Source organism: Miniopterus schreibersii (assembly GCF_964146895.1).
Source record: "Miniopterus schreibersii genome assembly, chromosome: 2".
Lineage (NCBI taxonomy): Eukaryota > Metazoa > Chordata > Mammalia > Chiroptera > Miniopteridae > Miniopterus > Miniopterus schreibersii.
Genome location: NC_138102.1, coordinates 167,947,756 through 167,968,965, shown reverse-complemented (window position 1 = coordinate 167,968,965; position 21,210 = coordinate 167,947,756). Strand labels below are relative to the sequence as shown.

Below are 21,210 nucleotides of genomic sequence, written 5' to 3'. Positions count from 1 at the left end.
CACTACCCAACTCTTCTTAAAGACTGCTTTCTCCACTTTCTAAAAAAAATGATATATATATATATATATGTATATTGATTTTACATAGAGAGAGGAAGGTTGAGAGAGAGAGAGCGCGAGCGAGAAACATCCATCTGTTGTTCCACCTATTCATGCACTCAGGAACAGCCATCCGCTATTCATTGCTGTTTCTTGTATGTGCCCTGACTGGGGATCTAACCCCCAATCTTGGGAGTATCAGGACGATGCTCTAACCAATTGAGCTGCCCGGCCAGGGTTTCCTCCACTTTCTGCCAAGCTCCCTCTGACTTTCTTTCTTTCTTTCTTTCTCTCTCTCTCTCTCTCTCTCTCTCTCTCTCTCTCTCTCTCTCACTTTGGCCTCTCCCAGGGTTGGGTCTCCCCTCATCAGCTCACTTTGGCTCCACTCATTCATTCCTTCTCCCTGCCTCTCCTCCTCCCCTCTATCTCTCCTTCCTTTCCCCTCCCTCTTCCTGCCCCTTTCCTCTCCCCCTCCGCTCCTGCATTTTCCTTCGGCAGCCGCCGGAGGCTCGGGCACCATGCTCAGGCTTCTCCGGTTGCTGCTGCTCCTGCTCCTGCTGCCTCCCCCGGGATCCCCCGAGCCCCCCGGCCTGGCCACGTTGTCCCCCGGGGCGCCCCCCCAGGCCCCCGACTTGCTCTACGCCGACGGGCTGCGCGCCTACTCGGCTGGGGCCTGGGCACCGGCGGTGGCGCTGCTGCGGGAGGCGCTGCGGAGCTTTGCGGAGCTGGGCCGGACGCGGCAGGACTGCGGAGCGCGTTGTGCGGCCCAGCCGGGGGCTGCGCTCCCCGAGGCCCCCGGGCCTGACTCCGGGCCCGGCCGGGCGCCCGGGGCTTGGGAGCGGCTGCTGCTCCGCGCCGCGCTGCGCCGCGCCGAGTGCCTGAGCCAGTGCGCGGCGCGAAGGCTGGGTCCCGAGGGGGCGGCGCGGTTCCGCGTGGGGAGCGCCCTGCGAGACTCCTTCCGCCGCCGGGAGCCCTACAACTACCTGCAGAGGGCCTACTACCAGGTGCGCCAGCCTTCAGGGCGGATTTCGGGGTCCTGCCCCCACCCCACGTCGCTGTCTTACTTGCACTCGCCAGAAGAGGGCAGGATGCCAGCGCCAGGACTCGGGTGGGGCTGTAGGGGGCGTTCAACAGACCTCTCTGTTTTGGGTAGTTCCTTACAAAATCCCATCCAGTACCCACTGAAGTCTCAGAGTGCGAGCAAAGTTGGAATGGGACAGGGGACGTGAAGCGGGGTGGCAGGAGATCGAAGGTGGAGGGAAGGGGCCTGAAATCTTATTCGGTCTTTCCGCGACCTGCGTGGGGGCGGGCGCTGCCTCTTCCTAGCGATGCAGCGGATGGGGTAGGGGTGGAACTCGCCGCCGGACGGGAGGTGCGGGGAGGAGGGTGAGCGGGAGCCTTTCCTTGGGGCAGGAGGGAGCTTCGGGAAGGTAAGAGGAGGGGGACCAGGCTGAGGGCCCGTGGGGACCGTGTGTCTGGGGATGCGGTGCCGGGACAGTGGACACTGCGCGGCTACTGGGACTGTAGCTGTTGTCTACGTGGCTGGGGGGGGGGGGGGCTGGTCACACACCTCACCTCAGGGTCCTAGAGTCCTACGGGTTTTGCTGGTCACTCAGGTGTCTCCCACCTACCACCTTACTTAGCCATCACTTCCACCTTATCTCCCAAACTGAAGCCCCTCTGCCCATATCTCGCTGACTCCAAAGTCTTTAGATCCCCTTTCCTTAGCTGCCAGACTCCTGAGAGTGCCAACATACTGGTGTCCAGGGGCCTGGAGCTTGAGAGGTGGGCAGTTCTGACTGGCAAGTCTTATAGAAGGCTCTGGGGCAGGCCCAGGTGTGTGTCTGGGATGGGGAGGCTGATGAGAGGCAGAGGTCTGACACCCACACCTCGGGTCACTGACTCCCTCTTCCATCCTGATTCAGCTGAAGAAGTTGGACCTGGCAGCAGCTGCAGCTCACACCTTCTTTGTAGCAAACCCCACACACTTGCAGATGCGGGAGGACATGGCTAAGTACAGACGTATGTCTGGGGTTCGACCGCAAAGCTTCCGGGACCTGGAGACACCCCCACACTGGGTGAGACCCTCAGCAGGACCCCTGTCCCTCACCCTAGCCCTTGACTAACAGGATACACCAGCCTCCCTGGACTGTGGCCCTGTGTGTCTTGGGCATCAGGAGATCTGGGTGTGGTTCTCAGTGACCCTGGATGGGGAGTCCCTATCTGGGACTTGGTTTTCTTCCTGAGGATCACTAAAGTCCCACGTTCAAACATTCCAATCCTGAGGCCAAGGTGAAGTGGGACCTGGAGTCCATGCCACAAATGAGACCAACACCCCTCGCCTTCTTTCTACTTCTCAGTCTTGTTTGGTACCCCCCTCCTCCAGGATCTCAGATGACTGGCACTCCCCTCTCCAACAGGCAGCCTATGACTCAGGCCTAGAGCTACTGGGGCGCCAGGAAGCAGGATTGGCACTGCCCAGGCTCGAGGAGGCCCTGCAGGAGAGCCTGGCTCAGATGGAGAGCTGCCGGGCTGGCTGTGAGGGGCCCGAGGAACACCAAAGGGACGATGAAGAGGAGGAAGGAACTGGGAGCCAGGGGGGCCTCTATGAGGCTATTGCAGGTAAGGAGCTGGGAGAGTGGTGGGTTCACAGTGCCAGGAGGAGAAGTATGACAAGCTGAATAGCTTCTGTGTGTCCTCCGCAGGGCACTGGATTCGGGTTCTGCAGTGCCGGCAGCGCTGTGTGGGGGACACAGCCACACGGCCTGGTCGCAGCTTCCCTGTCCCCGACTTCCTTCCCAGCCTGCTGAGACGGCTGCATGAGGCCCATGCTCAGGGTCAGTGGGGAAGGGAGCCCTCGGGGTGATGGATTGGAAACAGGGACAGTGAAGTTTTGTCTTTGATGGTATTCTGAGCCTTGTCTCTCCATCCCTCCCACCTGTCTCTGGCTCTGTAGTTGGTCAGGGCTCCATGGGGACCATCACTTCTGGAAGACTCTAACTTGCTTTCCTTTGGCGCCACTGTGGAAAGCTCAGGAGATGGGTCACAGGGCTCCTTCTGCCCTTGCTGCTTCTCACCTTCCTTATTCTCTCCTCTCTCCCTCTCCTCTGAATTCTGCCCATTCAGCTCAGGTATGTTTGAGTGAGCTTTGACAAGAAGCAGTGGAGGAGCATGTCTGCCGGGGGAAGGAGGCAGGGAGGGCTACAGAGTTGGTTGGCTGGGAGATCACCTTTCCTGGCTCTGCCTCTGTCCACCTGTCATCGCTACCTCTGCCCAGGGATCATGGCTCCATGTGTGTGCCCCACCCCATCCTATTGCTCTGTCTCCAGTGGGGAATCTGTCCCAGGCTATGGAAAATGTCCTGAGTGTCCTGCTCTTTTATCCGGAGGATGAGGCTGCCAAGGAAGCTCTGAACCAGTATCAGGCCCAGCTGGGAGAGCCGAGACCCGGCCTTGGGCCAAGAGAGGTACCTACTCCTCACGCACTTACTCTGTGACGTAGCCCGAAATCAAGCAAACATACCTGAGCAGTAACCCGGACTCCACCCTCCCTATTCTGGCCAAGTACTCTAGTCACCAGAGGCAACCCCAGGTCCAGCACTGACTTGTCTCCACACCCTGGTCCCCACTTCAGACTCCTCCTGAGCCCAAGTGCCAGCCCATCTCTCTTCCCTTAACCTCACCCCTGCCAGCCCCCACCCTGTACACAGACTTCTGCCCCAGTTTGAGCCTAGATGTCCTGAGCTGCTGAGGGAAGAAAGTTGAACAGAGAGGCACATGATGTGTTTATGGAGCATGCAGGCTGTCCCCTGGAACCTGGGGCTGCCCTGCTCTCCTCCAGCCTTAACTTCCCTGATCCACTTAACTTCTCCTTGTCTCACCCCCTATCCCCTTGCTCCCTGCTGTCCACTCCACCTCAGGACATCCAGCGCTTTGTTCTTCGATCCCTGGGGGAGAAGAGACAGCTCTACTATGCCATGGAGCACCTGGGGACCAGCTTCAAGGATCCTGTGAGTAACTCCACTTCTGTCCATCCCACTTCCATGTATAAGGCTCTTAGAATAGCCCCTGGCAAATAGTGCTACATAAGTTATTGTTACAGAGTTTGGCCCAGGGCCCATGCCCAGGGCTTTTCCCACCTCCACCTTGCCCTCGGGAAGCAGAACATTATTATGGTGGTTCAGAGTCTAATATCAGGGATTGGGGCTGGACTTGGTGGGTGATGGCGCTTTTCTTGACTGTTCCAGGATCCCTGGACTCCAGCAGCTTTGATCCCTGAGACACTTAGAGAAAAGCTCAGGTAGGAGATGTCAGTGGTGGGAGGGGCCTGCCCTGAGCTGGAAGGTGACAAAAGGGTTCCTGGGAGACTGGGCCTGGGGAACATGGATCTGGACTGGTCTGTGCATCCACTGAGCATGTCTCTCACCCCTGAGAGAGGATCAAGAGCAGCGGCCTTGGGACCATGAGCCTCCACAGCCGAAACCCTTGACTGACTGGAAGGGTAAGTTCCTGGAAGAGCAGGAGGCAGCTGCCTGGAGGGTCTGTGGGCTGCCAGCTGGGGCCTGCCAGCTGGGGCTACTGCTGGGCCTGCCTTAAGGAGGCCCTCAATCCCCTCTGCCTTGTCCCTTCCCCTGCAGATGTCCTCCTCCTGGAAGGAGTAACCCTGACCCAGGATGCAAGACAGTTGAATGGGTCAGAGCGAGCAGTGCTGGACGGTCTGCTCACCCCAGCTGAGTGTGGGGTGCTGCTGCAGCTGGCCAAGGTAAGAAGACCTATGGGTAGGTGGCACAGTTGCTAGTAAGAGACCCCAGGCACAGCTGCCTTCCCCCTGTTCTGCCTTCTCTGATTCTCCAGCAGAGATTGGACTTGCCACTGCCTCACTGCTGTGGACAAGTTCCTTTTCCTCTCAACTTAGAGGGCATGGGGTGGACATTCTTTACAAAGGGATTTTGCTAGAAGTTGATAGGAGAAACAAAAGGAAATAAAAAACATAAAGTCATAAAAGAGTGTGAGTATGTGGGTGATGATTCTTTGGAGTTTCATTACTGGCTTGGCCGATGGCTCAGTGGACACATGCTTCTTTTCCTATCCATTGAATTCCCTCCTAGTTTGGGTTGAATGATCCATTCACCAGGTTGAGTCTGCCATTTTATGAAGCATCAGTCCTCCTTCTAGGCTAGTGTTCCTTCAACACATACTCTTTGAGTACCTACTGTGTTCTAGAAGCTTCTAGGTTTCAGGGAGAAGTAGATGAACACAGACTGCATCTAGGAGCTCACTGTAGAGAGAAGGAATCAGACGTAGAGACACACAATTAGAGCGGGTGTAAGTTTGATAAAAGAAGTATGTACTCCTTCAAATAGAAGCACCAAAATGCAAGGTCATAGAAGGCTTGGGGTGGGGGGTGGCATTTGAGCTTAGTCTTAAGGACAAGGCAGAGAAAAGGAGGAGAGTCAGGCTCGAGGAGCGCAGGGGTTAAGAGCATAGGGTGGACCCCACAATGACCATCTGTGTGATGTTGGGCCATGTATTTTAACATCTCTGAGCCTAGTTTCCTCATTTATAAAATGGGGCTAAATACAGTGGTTTTTTTTCAAGGGGTTGTTGTGAGGATTAAATGAGTCGGTACATGGTAAAGATCTTAGATATAGAAAGTGCTCAGGCCCGGCCGGGCGTGGCTCAGCGGTTGAGCATCGACCTAGGATCCAGGAGATCGGGGTTCGATTCCCAGTGAGGGCACATGCCCGGGTTGCAGGCTGCAGCTGATCAATGATTCTCTCATCATTGATGTTTCTATCTCTCCCTCTCCCCCTCCTTTCCTCTCTCTGAAATCAATAAAGATATGTTTTTTAAAAAAAAGTGCTCAGTATTTAGCTGTGACTGTTATCAGTCAGGCTGTATGTTATTCAGAAGTGTATAAGGGAGAGACCCAGAGCTGGAATCACAGGAGAGATCATGAAGGGCCTTCTGTACCCTACTGAGAATGGTAGGGCAGCTTATTGAAGTATTTAAGGAGGGGTTGACTTTCTTGTGCCTGTAGAACCTCCAAGTGCAGGGTCTGGAGTCACCACCATCCTATAGAACTGGTAGATCCCTCTAGTGGCAGTGTGGAGAAATGCAGTGGGAAAGGAAAGTAAGGGGGAGACCCTGGGTAACGCCAGTATTGGACCTTTCTGTTGCTTGATCACACTAAACTCATTCTGGCCTCAGGACCTTTGCACTTGCTATTTCTGCTGCCTGGAACATTTTTCTCTCAGATATTCAAGTGGCTTCCTCTTATAATTTGGTTTCAATTCAGCTGTCACCTCTTCAATTAACTGCCCCCCAGCCCCTGCCTGCGCACTCTCAAGGTTGTAGCCCTGTTTTTATTTTCTTCATAACACATATCTGGTTTGTTTGCTTGTTTGTTATCTGAAAATATAAACCCCATGAAAGTAGAGACTTTTTCATATTCACAATTGTGTTCCTAGTGCCTAGAACTGTTCCCAGTGCCTGGCACATAGTAGATACTCAGTACAAATTTGTGGAATGAATGAATACAAGAATAGAAGATTAGATGGCTTGGTTGATAAGGTGGTCTCTCAGAGATGAGGTTTACATATAGGATAATTAGGTAGTGGTACTTTAACTGAGTTTCAAAAAGCAGACAGGAGAATAGATGTCAGGAAAGGATATCCAAATACCAGGAGACCCCCAGGTGATGACACTCATGTAGCCATTGGGTAATTGGGACTTCGCATCAAGGGTTCTCATGTTTTCTAAGAGCGTGTCAAGTGGGAAGAGGTCAGAGAGAGATTCCTCGGCTGGACTTGGCCTGACTATCGAGCTTCCTGCTGGAGTCCTTTTTCCAGAGGGACTCCTCTATTCTTTGCTCATCAGGGATGAATGTTCAAGCCCTTCCTGCACCCCTTTCCCTGCTGTCCTTACCCTCTCAGAGGCCCTTTCCCCACTGTAGGATGCTCTCCAAAGTTCTGTGCACAGGCCACTCAGACAGTGGAATTCCAGATCTTTACCAGAGAGTGACAATACAAACATGATTATAGTCATTCTCTGGGGAAGGGCAGCAGCTCAGGAAAAGGAGCCACCAGAGACCTCTGGGAGCTTCTAGCCTCTTCCAGGGAGTAGGAAGTTTGGAGAGAAAGTCTTGTAGTCCATGGGCAGTGAGGTGTGCAAAAGTCCGGGGCCAAAGGACAGCGACTCCACAGTCAACTCTCCCTGTTTAGGATGCAGCTGAGGCTGGAGCCAGGTCTGGCTATCGGGGCCGCCGCTCCCCTCACACCGCCCATGAACACTTCGAGGGGCTCACGGTGCTGAAGGCTGCACAGGTGAGCGAGGAGGCACCCATGCCCTGGTCTGATGCCCAGAGCTGGAGAAGAGGGTATACAGGAGGCTGGGTGCCCGGGCCTGGGCTTCTCCAATGGAGGGGCTCTCCTGGACTGAGTCCTTGAGTTCTCTGCCCCAGATTGAGGAGGGGTTGTCATGGAGCCAGTGGAAGGAGCAGTGGGAGCTGATGGATGGAGCTGGCTGCTGAGAGACTCCAAACCCACCCTTCCATTGCCTCCCTCCTTTCTCTCCCTTCGGCTGCAGCTGGCCCGGGCTGGGACTGTGAGCACTCAGGGTGCTAAGCTGCTTCTGGAGGTGAGCGAGCGAGTGCGGACTTTAACTCAGGCCTACTTCTCCCCGGAACGGCCCCTGCATCTCTCCTTCACTCACCTGGTGTGCCGTACTGCCGTCAAAGGTAACCACCAGGTCCCCACTCTTCCTCCCCAACCTCGGGTCCCTGTGGGGCACTGCATACCCTCAGCACCTCCTAACTGTGGGTTCATCTTCACTCCTAAAAGACTCTGACTTCCCTGCCCTGGTTGGGGCCTGGCCTTTCTGCTCAGCTGTGACCCCCAAGTTTTGGGGTGGGTGTGGATGGTGGTGGATGGAATGGCAGATTACTTCACACCCAGTTCAAAGGATTGGACAAAAAAAGAGGCCTTCACCGGGCTCCTTTGCTTTCTAGGGGAGCAAGAGCAGCGCATGGACCTGAGTCACCCAGTGCATGCTGACAACTGCGTCCTGGACCCTGACACCGGAGAGTGCTGGCGGGAGCCCCCAGCCTACACTTATCGAGACTACAGGTGGGCAGCCCTTCCAGGGGTCAGGCAGGTGGGCCTGGGCTGGGATCTCACTGCCTCCGGTCTTCTTCCTCCAGTGGACTCCTCTACCTCAATGATGACTTCCAGGGTGGGGACCTATTCTTCACAGAGCCCAACGCCCTCACTGTCAGGGTAAGTGGGGTGGGGGTTGGAATATGGAGACCAGCTGTGGGCTCAGGATTCAAAACAGAAGGTTCCCAGAGGCAAATGCAGGGAAATGGCTGGAGCCACCTTAACCCTTTCCTTTCCTCTATGGCTTTTTTCCCACTTGTCTGTGTTCAGGGGCTCTCCTAGCAGAAAGTGATTATGCCCCCCCCAGGAGATCTCAGAGTGACCCCTGCAGACCCTGCCTTCAGTGTTTGCCTGACCTCCTAAAGGAGGGTGGGTGAGCACAGGACCCCAAGTCCCTATTCCAGGCAGAAACTAGGGGCTAGAAGTAGGTAGGAGGAGACAGGCGGTGGTTTCTCATCACCTGTTGCTCTGTCTTCCCTCCTTCTCTGCTACCACCACCAGCTGCCTATAATCCACGCTTTCCTTGGAGGGGAAGAGTATCCCCAAGATCCTTATCCCCAGTACCCAGAGTCTCGTCGTGTGCTCATTTCTGCAGACTACCTCAACACCTAGTTCAAAGGATTGGACAAGAAAAGCCAGGGCATGGGGGAGGGAACCAACAGGAGGCCCTTGATGGAGGCCCCTTCTCCCTTTGGCTCCAACTGCTTTAGCCTCAGTCTGGCATTTGTGCTCCCCCAGTTGAGGCCGATTTCTCATTTGCCCCAAGATAGCCCCTGAATTAAGGAGTGGGTGATGGGCAAGGGAGCTGATCTTTCAGTGCCCCCTGCCCTGTCCTAATCTAGGAGCAGGGCCAAGTTCTCTGAGGGCCTCTCCCTGGAGCTCAACCTGCCCTCATTCCCCAGGCTCAGGTTCGTCCTCGCTGCGGACGCCTCGTGGCTTTCAGCTCTGGTGTGGAGAATCCCCATGGTGTGTGGGCCGTGACTCGGGGCCGGCGCTGCGCCCTGGCACTGTGGCACACATGGGCACCTGATCACAGGGAGCAGGTGAGGAGGAGCAGAGTAGGAAGGATGTCCCTCCTGGTGTGTGAAGCGTGGGCAGGCTGACTGGTGAGGGGCAGGGGCTGAGATGACTCAGGGAGGGTCCTTGGGGCAGGGTGGATGTAGGCTATTGGGCCAGACTCTCCTCCCACCTCCCAGGAGTGGACAGAAGCCAAAGAGCTGCTGCAAGAGCCAGAGGAGGAGGAGGAAGGTGACAAGGAGGAAGAAGAAATGCCCAGCAGAGACCCTTCCCCAGAACCCCCCAGCCGCAGACTTCAGCGGGCCCAGGACAAGGCTGGGAAGCCACCTCGGGTCCGAGAGGAGCTGTGAGGGGCTGAGCCAGCTCCTTGTGATATGGCCACTTGATTTGTGAAGGGCTGCCTCAATGCCAGGACCCACAAGAAGCCCCCATGTGACAGGAGCAGAATAGCGAGCTCTCTGTCCCTGTACCCTCAGCATCTGGGGGATCATAAGGGCCATCCAGCCCTGGACTCAGAAGACCCTGCACAGACCAGCCTAGAGCTCACCAGGTCTGAGGAGCCAGGCCTGGCCCCAGCTGATGGACCTCCAGCCCTAGGACAGACAGAGGGCATGGTGCTTCCCTGGGAAGAAATGACAGGGGGCAGAGCCTGACTGCTTCAGATGAGGATGAGAGGGGAGAAAAACCCCACTGCTCTCTCCCAGCCTGTCAATAAAGAACGTGAAGATCCCTCAGCTGGGACCGTTGTTTGTATCTCACTTTCTGTGGTGGCTGGAGGTGGAGCGATTATAGCTGGCCTGGGAGGAGACAGGTGTCTTCAGGCCTCCAGAGGCAGGGCCACTCACGCCTGTGATTTGTCAGGGAAATCTCAGCCACCTGCTCCCCTCATGCAAATACACCCAAACCCCTGACAGCTGCTCCTTGGGCCTGCAACTCTAAGACCTGACTTCCCTCTGAGCTTGGCCAAGACTTAGGGCAGCCTGATCCTTAAGACTACTGCTCTCACAGCCCCAGCAGGACCTCGTGAGTCATGGGGCAAGGAGTGGGCCAAACCCCAGAGGGAAGCAAGGAATGGGGTTGCCCTCCACTTGTAATCCTTTGTGCACTCAGAACAGGGGCAGGCCTGTCCATCCTTCCTTCTGAATCCCCTGTACTGCCCCCCCCCCAATCAGATCCCAGGGCAGCTGGTTGGGGTTTGTCGGGAAAAAGGATTATCCAGATCAGTCCCTTCTAATCTCAGCTCCTGCCTGCACCCTCCCCTTAGTCACCAGAACCCTCTTCCCCCACCACCTGAGCTAAGGAACACAATTTTGGGTATTGACAATGGGCCATCTCTCACCCTTGTATTCTGGCCCTGGGACTGGTTGCTAGGTAGGCCGTGACTGCCAAGATCATCACCATTGGTGGGGACCTGGGGAGGAGGGGGCTGCTGGAGCTGTGGTGACTACTGTTCCTTTGCACCCTCCCAAACCTCAACCTTTAATCCTCACAGCTTTGCTCTAATCCCATGGGGCCTGATGCTCTTCTCTGCCTGCAGAGAGACCGATCAGGAAAGCACCCCTTCCACCCCTCCTCCCTCCAGAGCTTGTTGTGGGGGGCTGCTCCTCTATAGCCCAGCACTGCTCCTACCCCTCCCCCAGGCTGGCCCAAGTCTCTGGAAGCCACACACCTCTCCCTGTCCTCTTCCCCCACCCCTGCCAGCTGATTTCATTTGCCTGATGTCCTTGTTGGCCCTACCCTTCTCTGTCAGTGCCCACACCCCCCTCCCCAGAGTGGGGCCAGGCCAGGCCAGCTCCTCTGGCAGCAGAGCCAGCTGGGGCAGGTGACAGACTGGCGTTGCAGTGAGGAGGCGCCTGGGAACCGGAGCTGGAAACCTGGGAGAGGTCCAGTCAGAGCCCAAGTAAGAGGGAGCTGGCCTGGCTCTGCTCTCTGGGACTGGGGGCTGCAGGGAGGGCTGGGGCAGGGCTGGGGCTGGCTTCACAGGACTCCAAACCTGGAGGGGTTTGGGGAGGTGGTGTAGGCTACTGTCAGTTCCCTATTTCTAGGACTGGGCTCCAGCCTTCATGAGGAGTCTCTGGTGTGGGGTGTGAGAGACAGAAACATGGCCTGGTAGGTATCCCCCTACACCTACCCCATGTTCCTGGCAGGAGCCGGAGCTACCTCTTAACCTGTCAGCCATGGGGGAGATGGAGCAGCTGCGGCAGGAAGCGGAACAGCTCAAGAAGCAGATTGCAGTAACCCCAGAACCTTCCCACTGGGAACCCCGAAAACATGGAAATGGGGACATGAGGGAGTGTGGCCCTGGGGGAAGGAGGCTGGATTCACTCTTGAGTGACACCTTAGAGATTCCTCACCTGGAATTGACCAGAGACTTTCTGGATCTCATATTTGAGATGTCCCCAAACCATAGAGCCACATGCCCACTTACCTCAGAGGCCCATGCACCCCACCCCCCACTCTGCCCTTCCCTCCCCTGATGTCTGCTTTCCCCCTAGGATGCCAGGAAAGCCTGTGCTGACATTACTCTGACAGAGGTGAGACTCCTGTCCCCCTGAGGCAGGGCCTGAGGGGAGGAAAGGGGAGGGGAGCTCCTTGACCAGCCCAAGCTTTAGTACAATGTCCTTTGAATGGGGAATGACATTAATTAGTTCAGCCAACAAACATTCAGTGAGATCTGCTCTGGGGCAGGCTAAGGACAAGATGCTGCCCCTATTGTCATCCATAAAACAAAAGTGACTACAGCTGCTCACATTGCAGGGTGATGAGGGTGAAGAGAGGGACAGTGCTTTGTGAATCACAAACCCTCCTAGACTTCAGTTACTAGTTGTCTGATACTGTACTTCATCAATTCTAAGACACCCACTGTTTCACATTTTGATATTTCTGAAATCAAGATGCATCCAACACTAGATGATGCCTTACAGTTAAAATTGGCAGCATTTTTTCTTGGTGATACATACCAGAAAGGTGCTTCCTAGAGTTGGTTGCACCTTAGATAGGATTAAATATCTTAATAAGAGTAAGCATTTACTGAACACTTACCATGAGTCAGACACCGGCTAAGTTGTTTAAATACATAATTTCATTTTTATGACAACCCCATAAGGTAGGTGCTATAAATATTTTATGGGTGAGGAAACAAGCTCAGAGAAGTTAAGTAATTTGGTCAAGATAATAAATTATTAGGCGTCTATTGGCCCTGGAGCCCCAGACTAAGTCTAGAAGCTGGATAGAGTTTAAGGGGCATAGGACCACAAATTTCAGGTGGTGCAGTTCAAGGTCATGGCGATACCTTGGATACCCTCATTAAAGAGTTGGCTGTGCTGCGCAGGTGTGTGCAGACAGGCTCCTGGTGGTTTGGAATTGGCAGATGCGTATGTAGCTTCCTAAGTGTGTGTTTAGTGACTTCACATTGGCATTTTGAAATTGGTCAACGTGGTCGCCCAGCCGGCATGGCTCAGTGGTTGAGCATCAACCTATGATCCAGGAGATTATGGTTTGATTCCCAGTCATGGCACATGCCCAGGTTGCAGGCTCAATCCCCAGTAGGGACGTACAGGAGGCAGCTGATCAATGACTCTCTCATCATTGATGTTTCTATCTCTCTCTCCCTCTCCCTTTCTCTCTCTGAAATACACACACACATACACACATATATAAAGAAATTGGTCAAGGTGGAAGAATTATAGGTTAGAAATCACCTTCCCACTTCCCCCCATCTTCCCCCACCCCCACTGGAGAGGGAATTGTTAAGCACTTAACAACATGCCATTGGCTGTCTCTCACATCAACCTAAGCCACTCCATGGCAGGGACTTATTTCTCTAAGGCTGGGGGTCTGAGCCAGAGCCTGGAGCAGAACAGAAACTTGTACAGATTGGTAGCAGTGACACTGACATCTGGGCACATACCCTACTCACCCTGATTTCTAATGCCCCCATTTCTGCAGCTTGTGTCTGGCCTAGAAGTTGTGGGACGAGTCCAGATGCGGACGAGGCGGACGTTAAGGGGACACCTGGCCAAGATTTATGCCATGCACTGGGCCACTGACTCTAAGTGAGGCTTGAGAGGTGCTCAGAGGGGAGGGGAGGCAGTAAGGAGAGGCTTGGGTGACATAGGGTGCCCTCTCCCCAGGTTGCTAGTAAGTGCCTCACAAGATGGGAAGCTGATCGTCTGGGATACCTACACCACCAATAAGGTACCAGCCCCGCATCCCGCCCCTCCATCACCCTGTCCTTCCTTGGGGACATTGTGCCTACCCTCCTCTGCCCTCTCCACCTGGGAGCTCAGCCCAGGTCCTGTCTGCTCACCCTGCCCTCCTGCAGGTACACGCCATCCCTCTGCGCTCCTCTTGGGTCATGACCTGTGCCTATGCTCCATCAGGGAACTTTGTGGCATGTGGGGGGCTGGACAACATGTGCTCCATCTACAGCCTCAAATCCCGTGAGGGCAATGTCAAGGTCAGCCGGGAGCTCTCTGCTCACACAGGTGAGAGACCCTCTTCCTATCCCGTCCCATCTTGAGGGGTCCAGGGAAGCCCTGGCTGGTGGCTGGCAGGTTGTGGCTCTGCAGCCAGGACACTATCCTAACCACCCCCAGGTTATCTCTCCTGTTGCCGCTTTCTGGATGACAACAACATTGTGACCAGCTCAGGGGACACCACGTGGTGAGGACTGAACACTGGGTGCTGGGCTGGGAAGGCAGTGCTGTCCTGGCCTTTCTCCGTGATAGCCTCCCCTCCTCCCTGCAGTGCTCTGTGGGATATCGAGACCGGGCAGCAGAAGACTGTGTTTGTGGGACACACAGGGGACTGCATGAGCCTGGCTGTGTCTCCTGACTTCAAACTCTTCATTTCGGGGGCCTGTGATGCCAGCGCCAAGCTCTGGGACGTGCGCGAGGGGACTTGCCGGCAGACGTTTACTGGTCACGAGTCGGACATCAACGCCATCTGTGTGAGCCCCCTCTGTGCTCCAACTCCTGGGACCACCTCACCACCCCCAACACATCCTTTAACCCCTCGGAGAGAACCTTGCCCGTCTTTTTAACTTTCTACTTTGAAATAATTTCACCTTACAGAAAAGTTGTGAGAGTAACAGAAAGAGCTCCCACCTAGCCTTCACCCATGTTCACTGGTAACATTTTACCACCTTTGTTTTATCATTCGCTGTAGAGGAAGGGATGGAGGGACCGAGGAATAGATGGATAGATAGATGATTGAGAGCTAGCTAGCTAGCTAGCCAGCCAAACACAAACATCACAATGTAGATATACATTTTGCTTTTTCCCCTGGGCTTTTTGAGAGTAAGTTGCAGATATCATGTCTCTTTACCCCTTAAATACTTTAGCATGTATTCCCTAAACACAAGGCCATTCTCTTACATAGCCACAGTATAATTCTTATAATCAGGACATTTAACATCGACACAATAATATAGTCTACAGTCTGTATTCACACCTCACCAATTATCTCAAAAATATCCATAATAGCAGTGGTTTGGTATGGTGTGTTTTTCCCTGCCGAGAACATGTATTGCATTTTCTTGCCACATCTTAGTTTCCTTTAAACTGGAACTGTTTTTCTACCTTTGTCCTTTGTGCCATTGACATTTTTAGAGTACGGTACAAACCAGTTTTCTGTAGACTTCCCCTCTGTTTGAGTTGATCTGACATTTCCTCATGATGAGATTCAGGTTATGCATTTGTACTTGGCCCTGCTCCTCTACTCTGATCCAGCCAACTGTAGTGGGAAGAGTCAGAGACAACTTCTGAGCTTCTAGCCATGTGACCCTAGGCAAGCTGCAGGCACTCCCTCAGCCTCATGGGAATAATGCCGGTCTGCAGGCTGTCAGACGGAGCAAGTGAAGGGTATAGGGGAGCCTCCAGTGCACACTAAGAGCGATGCTGCGGCCTTTCTCACCACAGACCAGGGAAGGGACAGGCAAGGAGGCTGAGGGAAGCAGCTTGCCCTGGAGCCACCAGGGCAGGAGCCAGGGAGAGGGTAGGAGAGGCAGCGGCTGTCCCAGTCTGAGTTCTGACTCCCTTGCCACCTGTGCCCTCAGTTCTTCCCCAGTGGAGAGGCCATCTGCACAGGATCTGATGATGCCTCCTGCCGCCTGTTTGACCTGAGGGCAGACCAGGAGCTGACTGCCTACTCCCACGAGAGCATCATCTGCGGCATCACATCCGTGGCCTTCTCCCTCAGCGGCCGCCTGCTCTTTGCAGGCTATGATGACTTCAACTGCAATGTCTGGGACTCCATGAAGGGCGAGCGTGTGGGTAAGGGACAGCCCCCCTATTGCCACCTCAGCTGGAAGTACCTTCCTGCAAGCTCCCCTTGTTGGGAATCTCTTACTGCCGTTCCCTAATTATTAGATAACTCTGAGCTTTACCCCTGGAATCCAGTCCCTCTTTGGTTCCCAATGTAGCAACATCTTCTCTGAAAGAAAAATTGCTCTGAGGGGCCCTTCTCCACTGCCCAGGGCCATAGCTGCTCCCTGTCAAAGGAGCTCCTTCAGGTTATGCCCAGATCTGAGGACCTTGAATATCTTGTCAGGTCTATGTTTCAGGGTCACCCCCTGAAGAAAAGGGGAGTCTCAGGAACTATGCAATGAGCAGAATCAAGGTCTAGAATGACCCGAGGGCCCTAATTCCAAGTGAGGGGCTTATAGGACCTTCCTGGTCTGCAGTTGAGTCAGATAGTATAGCTTTTTCTCTTGGAAGAGGCCAGGTGCTGAATGAAAATAAAACTGTCCAGAGAGTCGGGGTCCAAATCCTAATTCTGTGGCTTACTTTCTGAGTGCCCTTGGTAAGTCACTTCTCTTTGGGCCTCAGTATCTTCATTTGGAAACAAAGAAACAGCATAAAAGGGTTACTTTCCCCATTTTCCAGTGCCCATCCAGATGCCCTTTACTTTTCTCATAGCACACTGACACTTCCAACCTTTCACCATCTCTCTCCGCTCCTCCTCCACCCAGGTTCTTGACAGAGAGATTGGCCTCAAGAGAAACCCCATCTTTTAGGGCTAATCCTCTTTCAACCTTCCAGTCTCCATCAGGGGGGCTGAAGTCAGAGCCCAGCCTACCTAACCTAGGATTCCTGTGCGTGCACACACTCCCTGCCAAATCAGCACATGGAGACACGTGGACTCCTCTCCCTTTTCCCCAGGCATCCTCTCTGGCCATGACAACAGGGTCAGCTGCCTGGGGGTCACAGCTGATGGGATGGCGGTGGCCACTGGTTCCTGGGACAGCTTCCTCAAAATCTGGAACTGAGGAGGCTGGAGGAGGGGAGGTAAAAGGCCATGAAGACACTCAGCTGTCCCTTTCCTTGCCCAATTTCTTTATGTTTCCTTCAAGGCTTTCTCTTTTATACCCCAGCTGCCATTCCCACCAAGCTTTCTCCTTGAGGACAGTGGGGAATGCAGGGAGTGTGCCTTTGGGAGGCAGCATCAGGGATGGGTAGAGAACTGCCCCATCTCCTCCCATGGCCTCCCCTCTCCTTGGTCCTGAGTTTCTCCCTCAATGAGCAAGGACAAGGGTCCCCCTCCCCTGCCCCTGGCAGCCCAGCAGGCTTTCACTTTGAGGCTCCAGGCCCTAGGATTCCTCCTCCAGAGCTACTACCTTTGTCTAGAACTGTGTGACACAGGGTGCTTGGCCTGAGACTATGGCTCTGGAACCACCAGGGTCCTGGCCCCCTTTCTCCTTCATGCTTCCTCCTTTTTCTACCTTCTTTTTCTCTCTCCAAAGCATCCGCAATAAAGTATAGCCTGCTGGTATATCTGTGATGTTTGGCTTCCACCCTACTTCTGTTCCAAAAAGACCTAGTTCCCCCTTAAGTAATAAAGTATTACAGGTGCAAGTGATAAAGGTTGGGTACCAGACAGCTTGTGGGCAGAAAGTAGGGTGGAGGCAGAAGCCCAAGTCTCATGGGAAAGGCCTGAGATGGGTCAGGAAAGGTTTTCACCAGGTGGCTTGGGAGTGTGTGTATAGCAGTTCACCACAGCCTGCCTACGGTGCCTGTGCGTGTGTTTGTACATGAGGATTATGTTGAGAAGGAATCAGATTATAAAAGGCCTTGAATGTCAGGCTAGTTTAGTTTTTATCCTAAGAGCAATGGGGAACTACTGAAGAGTTTTGAGCAGAGTAGTAATGTGATAAGCTGTGCTTCTCAGAAAGATGCCCCTAGCCTGGCCAGATGTGGCTCAGTGGTTGAGCATCGACCTAGGATCCAGGAGATCACAGTTCGATCCCAGGTTGTGGGTTCAATCCCCAGTCAAGGGCGTGCAGGGGGCAGCTGATCAGTGTCTCTCTCATCATTGATGTTCCTATCTCTCTCTCCCTCTCCCTTCCTCTCTCTGAAATCAATAAAAATATAAAAAAGAAAAGTAAGTTTATAAAAAAAAAGAAAGATGGCCCTAGCAGCAGGGTAGGTTGATGAAATGGAGGGAGGGAAGAGAGGAGGGAATGAAGGCAACAGATAAAAGGAAGGTGGCAAGAAATGCAAGAGCAATAGGACAGAGGGGTGGCGAAGGGATGGGAAAGAGATTAAAGATACAGAATCACTAGGATTTAGTGACCAAGTGCTAGGATATGGGATATTAAGAGGAAAGGATTCAAAATGATGGCCAAGCCTTGTCCGGTGTGGCTCAGTTGGTTGGAGCATTGTCCCATACACCAAAAGGTGGAGGGTATGATTCCCAATCAGGGCACATACCCAGGTTGCTGGTTTGATCCTCGGTCCTATTAGGGCACACGCAGGAGGCAACTGATTGATGTATCTCTCTCACATCGATGTTTCTCTCTTTGTCTCTCTCTCTCTTTCTCCCTTCTCTAAACAAACAAACAAAACCAATTAAAAAATCTTTTTTAAAAATGATGGCCAAGGTTTGGGTTTGGGTGGATAATACTGTTATTTACAGGGATAAAGAAGAGGGGAAGAGAAATAGTTTTGGGGGGGAAGATCACAAATTCGACTTTAGACAAACTGACTTTGAAGTGCCTATGGAGCAGCTGGATTAAGGTCAGGGTTAGACAGAGAGACCTGGGAGTTACCTGAATATAGGTAAGAAGTAGCTAATCCCTAGAAGTGAACACCTATGAATAGCAAGAGGAAAGAGCCAGGGACAGAGCCCTGGGGAACACCTGGACTTAAGGGAGGTGCGTTAAACAGATTTGGAGGTATCAATGCAGGTGCACTCAAGCCAGGGAACACAAGCTCCCCAGGCTGCCTTTCTACATGAAGATGACCCAGTGCAAGGTTTAAGTATAACAGTTAACATCATCATTTAAAATCACTTCCTTTAATATACAAAAAACACATAACACACAAAACCTAAGAAAGCTCTCAGGTCCAGAGGTGGCAGTTCAGGAGGAGTCAAGAAAATGAGTCTTTCCAGTCTCCCAGGGAAAGAAGGGGTGAGAGGACTCAGAACATCACTAGACCCCTGGTGAACCCAGGGCTGGGGCCATGCATGGCCTAGTTCTTTACCAAAGCAAAGTGTTGATTTTCCTTGTCATGGTCCTGGCCTTGCTCCCACACTTGTCCTCCAGTTCTCAGGAGTCGTCCAGTTCCCAAAATGGCCCCTTCCTTTAGTTCCCTAACATTTTCACTCAGGGGAGAAGGTCGCTTACCCTACAAAAGGCAGTATGCAAGTTGAGGGAGGGAGGGAGGTTGTTCAGGAGAGGGACGATAGGGTAAGAGGGCCTCCCACCCTCTATGTTGGACTTCCTAGGAATAGCTCTCACTCTCTCACTTTACCTGTCGTGGTGTCAGAGTCCCAGGGGAGTTGTCATCCTGCAGGATGGTGAGGGGAGATCTCCCTAGTACCTTGCCATTTGGTTTCCGTCTATTGCGCTTAGAACCTAGGAGACAAAATTAGGGGCCTATAGTTTATTTCTCCTAAACTATCTGTGGACATTATCCCAGGACATCATCCCAATTTCTCTTCCTTATACTTTGCCCTTAGATTCTGTACCTGAAGGTCTGGGCGTCTCGGGGTCTCTCATATGCTTGTCTGAGCCCTGGCTGGCCATAAGAGTTTCTGAGGGCTGTCCTGTTTCTTCCTCGGAAAACACCTGCTTGGAGGGGTGCTCAGTCTGGCTCCCATGTGGCATCTGGTCCTCAAGGGAATGCTGGGTGCCCAGAGGGAAGTCCAATTCAGAAGATGAAGGTGCCTCTAGGGGCAGAATAGGCTCTGGGGGGAAATTTGATTTGGGGGCTTCGGTCTCAAATACTTCACTCAGCTGTTTCACCAGTGGAGTTTCGAGCTCTAGAGGGGAGAAATGAAGTGAGATAGTGACTCCCTGATACAAATTGTTCAGCAAAGAGGAAAAAATATAAAGCCTTAGGATTCATGCCCTGGTGGGCAAGGAACTAAGAAAAGGGAAATCAAGGTGAGAGGGAGCAAAATGTTGAGAAAAGAGTGAGATGGGTTCATAGCAGACAGAGGCCCCTTTAAGAAGGAGCCCTGAGTCAGGCCGGCATGGCTCAGTGGTTGAGCATCGACCTATGATCCAGAAGACTCAGGTTCGATTCCGGGTCAGGGCAGATGCCCAAGTTTTGGCCTCGATCCCCAGTGGGGCCATGCAGGAGGCAGCTGATCAATGACTCTCATCATTGATGTTTCTATCTCTCCCTCTCTCTTCTTCTCTCTCTGAAATCAATAAAGACATATTTTTTAAAAAAGAAGGAGCCCTGAGAGGATGGCTTAATTGGCCCCCCAACCAAGGATGCTAGCTGACGCTCATCAGAATTCCCTGGGCCTAACACTTACCTCCGCTGTTGGTCTTCATAGGTGTCCGTGCAATACCAAGGGTAGGAGAGCGGGGATCTGAGTCCTGGGCCTGATTAGGATGCTCCAGCTGCTCCCCTGCTGTTAGGTTTGGCTGTGGAGAGCTCTCCACCTGTCAAGACCAAAGGCTTTTAAAGTCTGAGCTCTGACTCTTCTTCCCTCCCAGGTCTCCAGCCTCGGGCCAATGTTCCAGGCAGGAATTGCCAGGGCCCCCAGACATTCAGGACGATGTAGAAAATAAGGCCTCAAAGTAGAGGTGGGGAGTGGGGGCTCTCTCAGAATCAGATTAGGCGGAGGCCAAAGAATTTAGAGTTTCTCTACTTACCCCCCACCTGACCCAAAGTACCTGGATGGGAGTGCGCTGGATGCCGGCACTAGGTGAACGCGGGTCCGCCACTCGAGCCAGATGCTTGTTGTGCGGCGGGGGCCGCACTGGAGTGACCGGTACGCTCTTGGCTGAGCCCATCTCAACCGGATGGCAGAGGGTAGGGCAGGGCCCGGCCCGGGGCAAGGAGGGGATGCCTGTGAGAAGTGACTCAGGTCTCAGCCCTCATTACGACCATGTCCAACCTCGGACTCCTGACCACCCGATCTTCCCAGATCCCGGCTAAGGAACCTCCCGGCCGCTGGGCCAGACAGCTCTGTGGGGACAATGACTGGTGCAGTTGACAAGGCGGCTCATTCAGGGCCTGCGGGACCGTCTAACTTATTCACTAATTTATTCAAATCACTTACCGGGCCCCAACTCCACCTTTGGCGCAGAGCAGATGGAGCCTCAACTCCCGAAGCTGAGTTTCAAACCTCCCGCCACGCCCCCTGCCGTGACCCTATTGGCTGAGCCGACACAAACTCCTATAGGCCCGCTCTGTGGGATCCGCCTCCAGGAAAGGAAGCCACTGGGCTGGGAGGACGTCCATCATGGGTATCATGGAGTCAATGGGCAGCGGCTTGGCTTGCCCAGGGGTGACGCCTCGTTGATAAAAGGGCACTTTTGTTCCTTTCAGGCTGCACGTTGTCTGTCGATAAACTTTAAGGAGTGCCAATCTTCGCTTCTGAGACCTTCAGTTTCAAAACGAAATAATTTTATTTTAAAAACACAATGAATCATTACGCTATTATGTACAGATTCAGGCGGAGCCAGAGCTATGAAAATTTTGAGGCGAGAGAAATAGTAATCCTTACAGGTTGACGGGTTATCAATCACTCGACTC

The 21,210-nt window shown here is 53.5% G+C and overlaps 3 protein-coding genes across 6 annotated transcripts; 2 read left to right on the top strand and 1 right to left on the bottom strand.

Moving 5' to 3' along the window:
- Window positions 1-422: 422 nt before the first annotated feature.
- Window positions 423-9,945, top strand: P3H3 (prolyl 3-hydroxylase 3). Its single transcript, XM_081127393.1, has 15 exons — window positions 423-1,043; window positions 1,965-2,117; window positions 2,460-2,661; window positions 2,745-2,876; window positions 3,369-3,505; window positions 3,959-4,048; window positions 4,286-4,338; window positions 4,472-4,539; window positions 4,676-4,800; window positions 7,262-7,363; window positions 7,626-7,776; window positions 8,047-8,164; window positions 8,239-8,314; window positions 9,097-9,237; window positions 9,391-9,945. The coding sequence occupies exons 1-15, from the start codon at window positions 558-560 to the stop codon at window positions 9,559-9,561; spliced, it is 2,205 nt and encodes a 734-aa protein (XP_080983519.1). The 5' UTR covers window positions 423-557; the 3' UTR covers window positions 9,562-9,945.
- Window positions 9,946-11,047: 1,102 nt separating this feature from the next.
- On the top strand, window positions 11,048-16,991 carry GNB3 (G protein subunit beta 3). Of its 2 annotated transcripts, XM_081128574.1 has the most exons (10): window positions 11,048-11,111; window positions 11,359-11,445; window positions 11,707-11,745; window positions 13,160-13,266; window positions 13,345-13,408; window positions 13,536-13,698; window positions 13,810-13,876; window positions 13,961-14,162; window positions 15,270-15,486; window positions 16,375-16,991. In XM_081128574.1, exons 2-10 carry the CDS (start codon window positions 11,389-11,391, stop codon window positions 16,479-16,481), a joined length of 1,023 nt encoding a protein of 340 aa, XP_080984700.1. In that variant the 5' UTR covers window positions 11,048-11,111; window positions 11,359-11,388; the 3' UTR covers window positions 16,482-16,991. The 2 variants fall into 2 exon arrangements, with proteins under 2 accessions (XP_080984700.1, XP_080984699.1); XM_081128573.1 differs by lacking the exon at window positions 11,359-11,445 and having other exon boundaries at window positions 11,099-11,320.
- A 1,498-nt stretch (window positions 16,992-18,489) lies between these two features.
- Window positions 18,490-21,105, bottom strand: CDCA3 (cell division cycle associated 3). 3 transcript variants are annotated; one of them, XM_081128576.1, is made up of 6 exons: window positions 20,735-21,105; window positions 20,346-20,521; window positions 19,982-20,111; window positions 19,184-19,477; window positions 18,967-19,070; window positions 18,490-18,840 (listed from the first exon to the last, which is right to left on the bottom strand). In XM_081128576.1, exons 2-6 carry the CDS (start codon window positions 20,463-20,465, stop codon window positions 18,685-18,687), a joined length of 804 nt encoding a protein of 267 aa, XP_080984702.1. In that variant the 5' UTR covers window positions 20,466-20,521; window positions 20,735-21,105; the 3' UTR covers window positions 18,490-18,684. The 3 variants fall into 3 exon arrangements, with proteins under 3 accessions (XP_080984702.1, XP_080984703.1, XP_080984704.1); XM_081128577.1 differs by having other exon boundaries at window positions 18,599-18,840; window positions 19,184-19,402; window positions 20,735-20,804; XM_081128578.1 differs by lacking the exon at window positions 20,735-21,105 and having other exon boundaries at window positions 18,599-18,840; window positions 19,184-19,402; window positions 20,346-20,547.
- Between the last annotated feature and the right edge of the window lie 105 nt (window positions 21,106-21,210).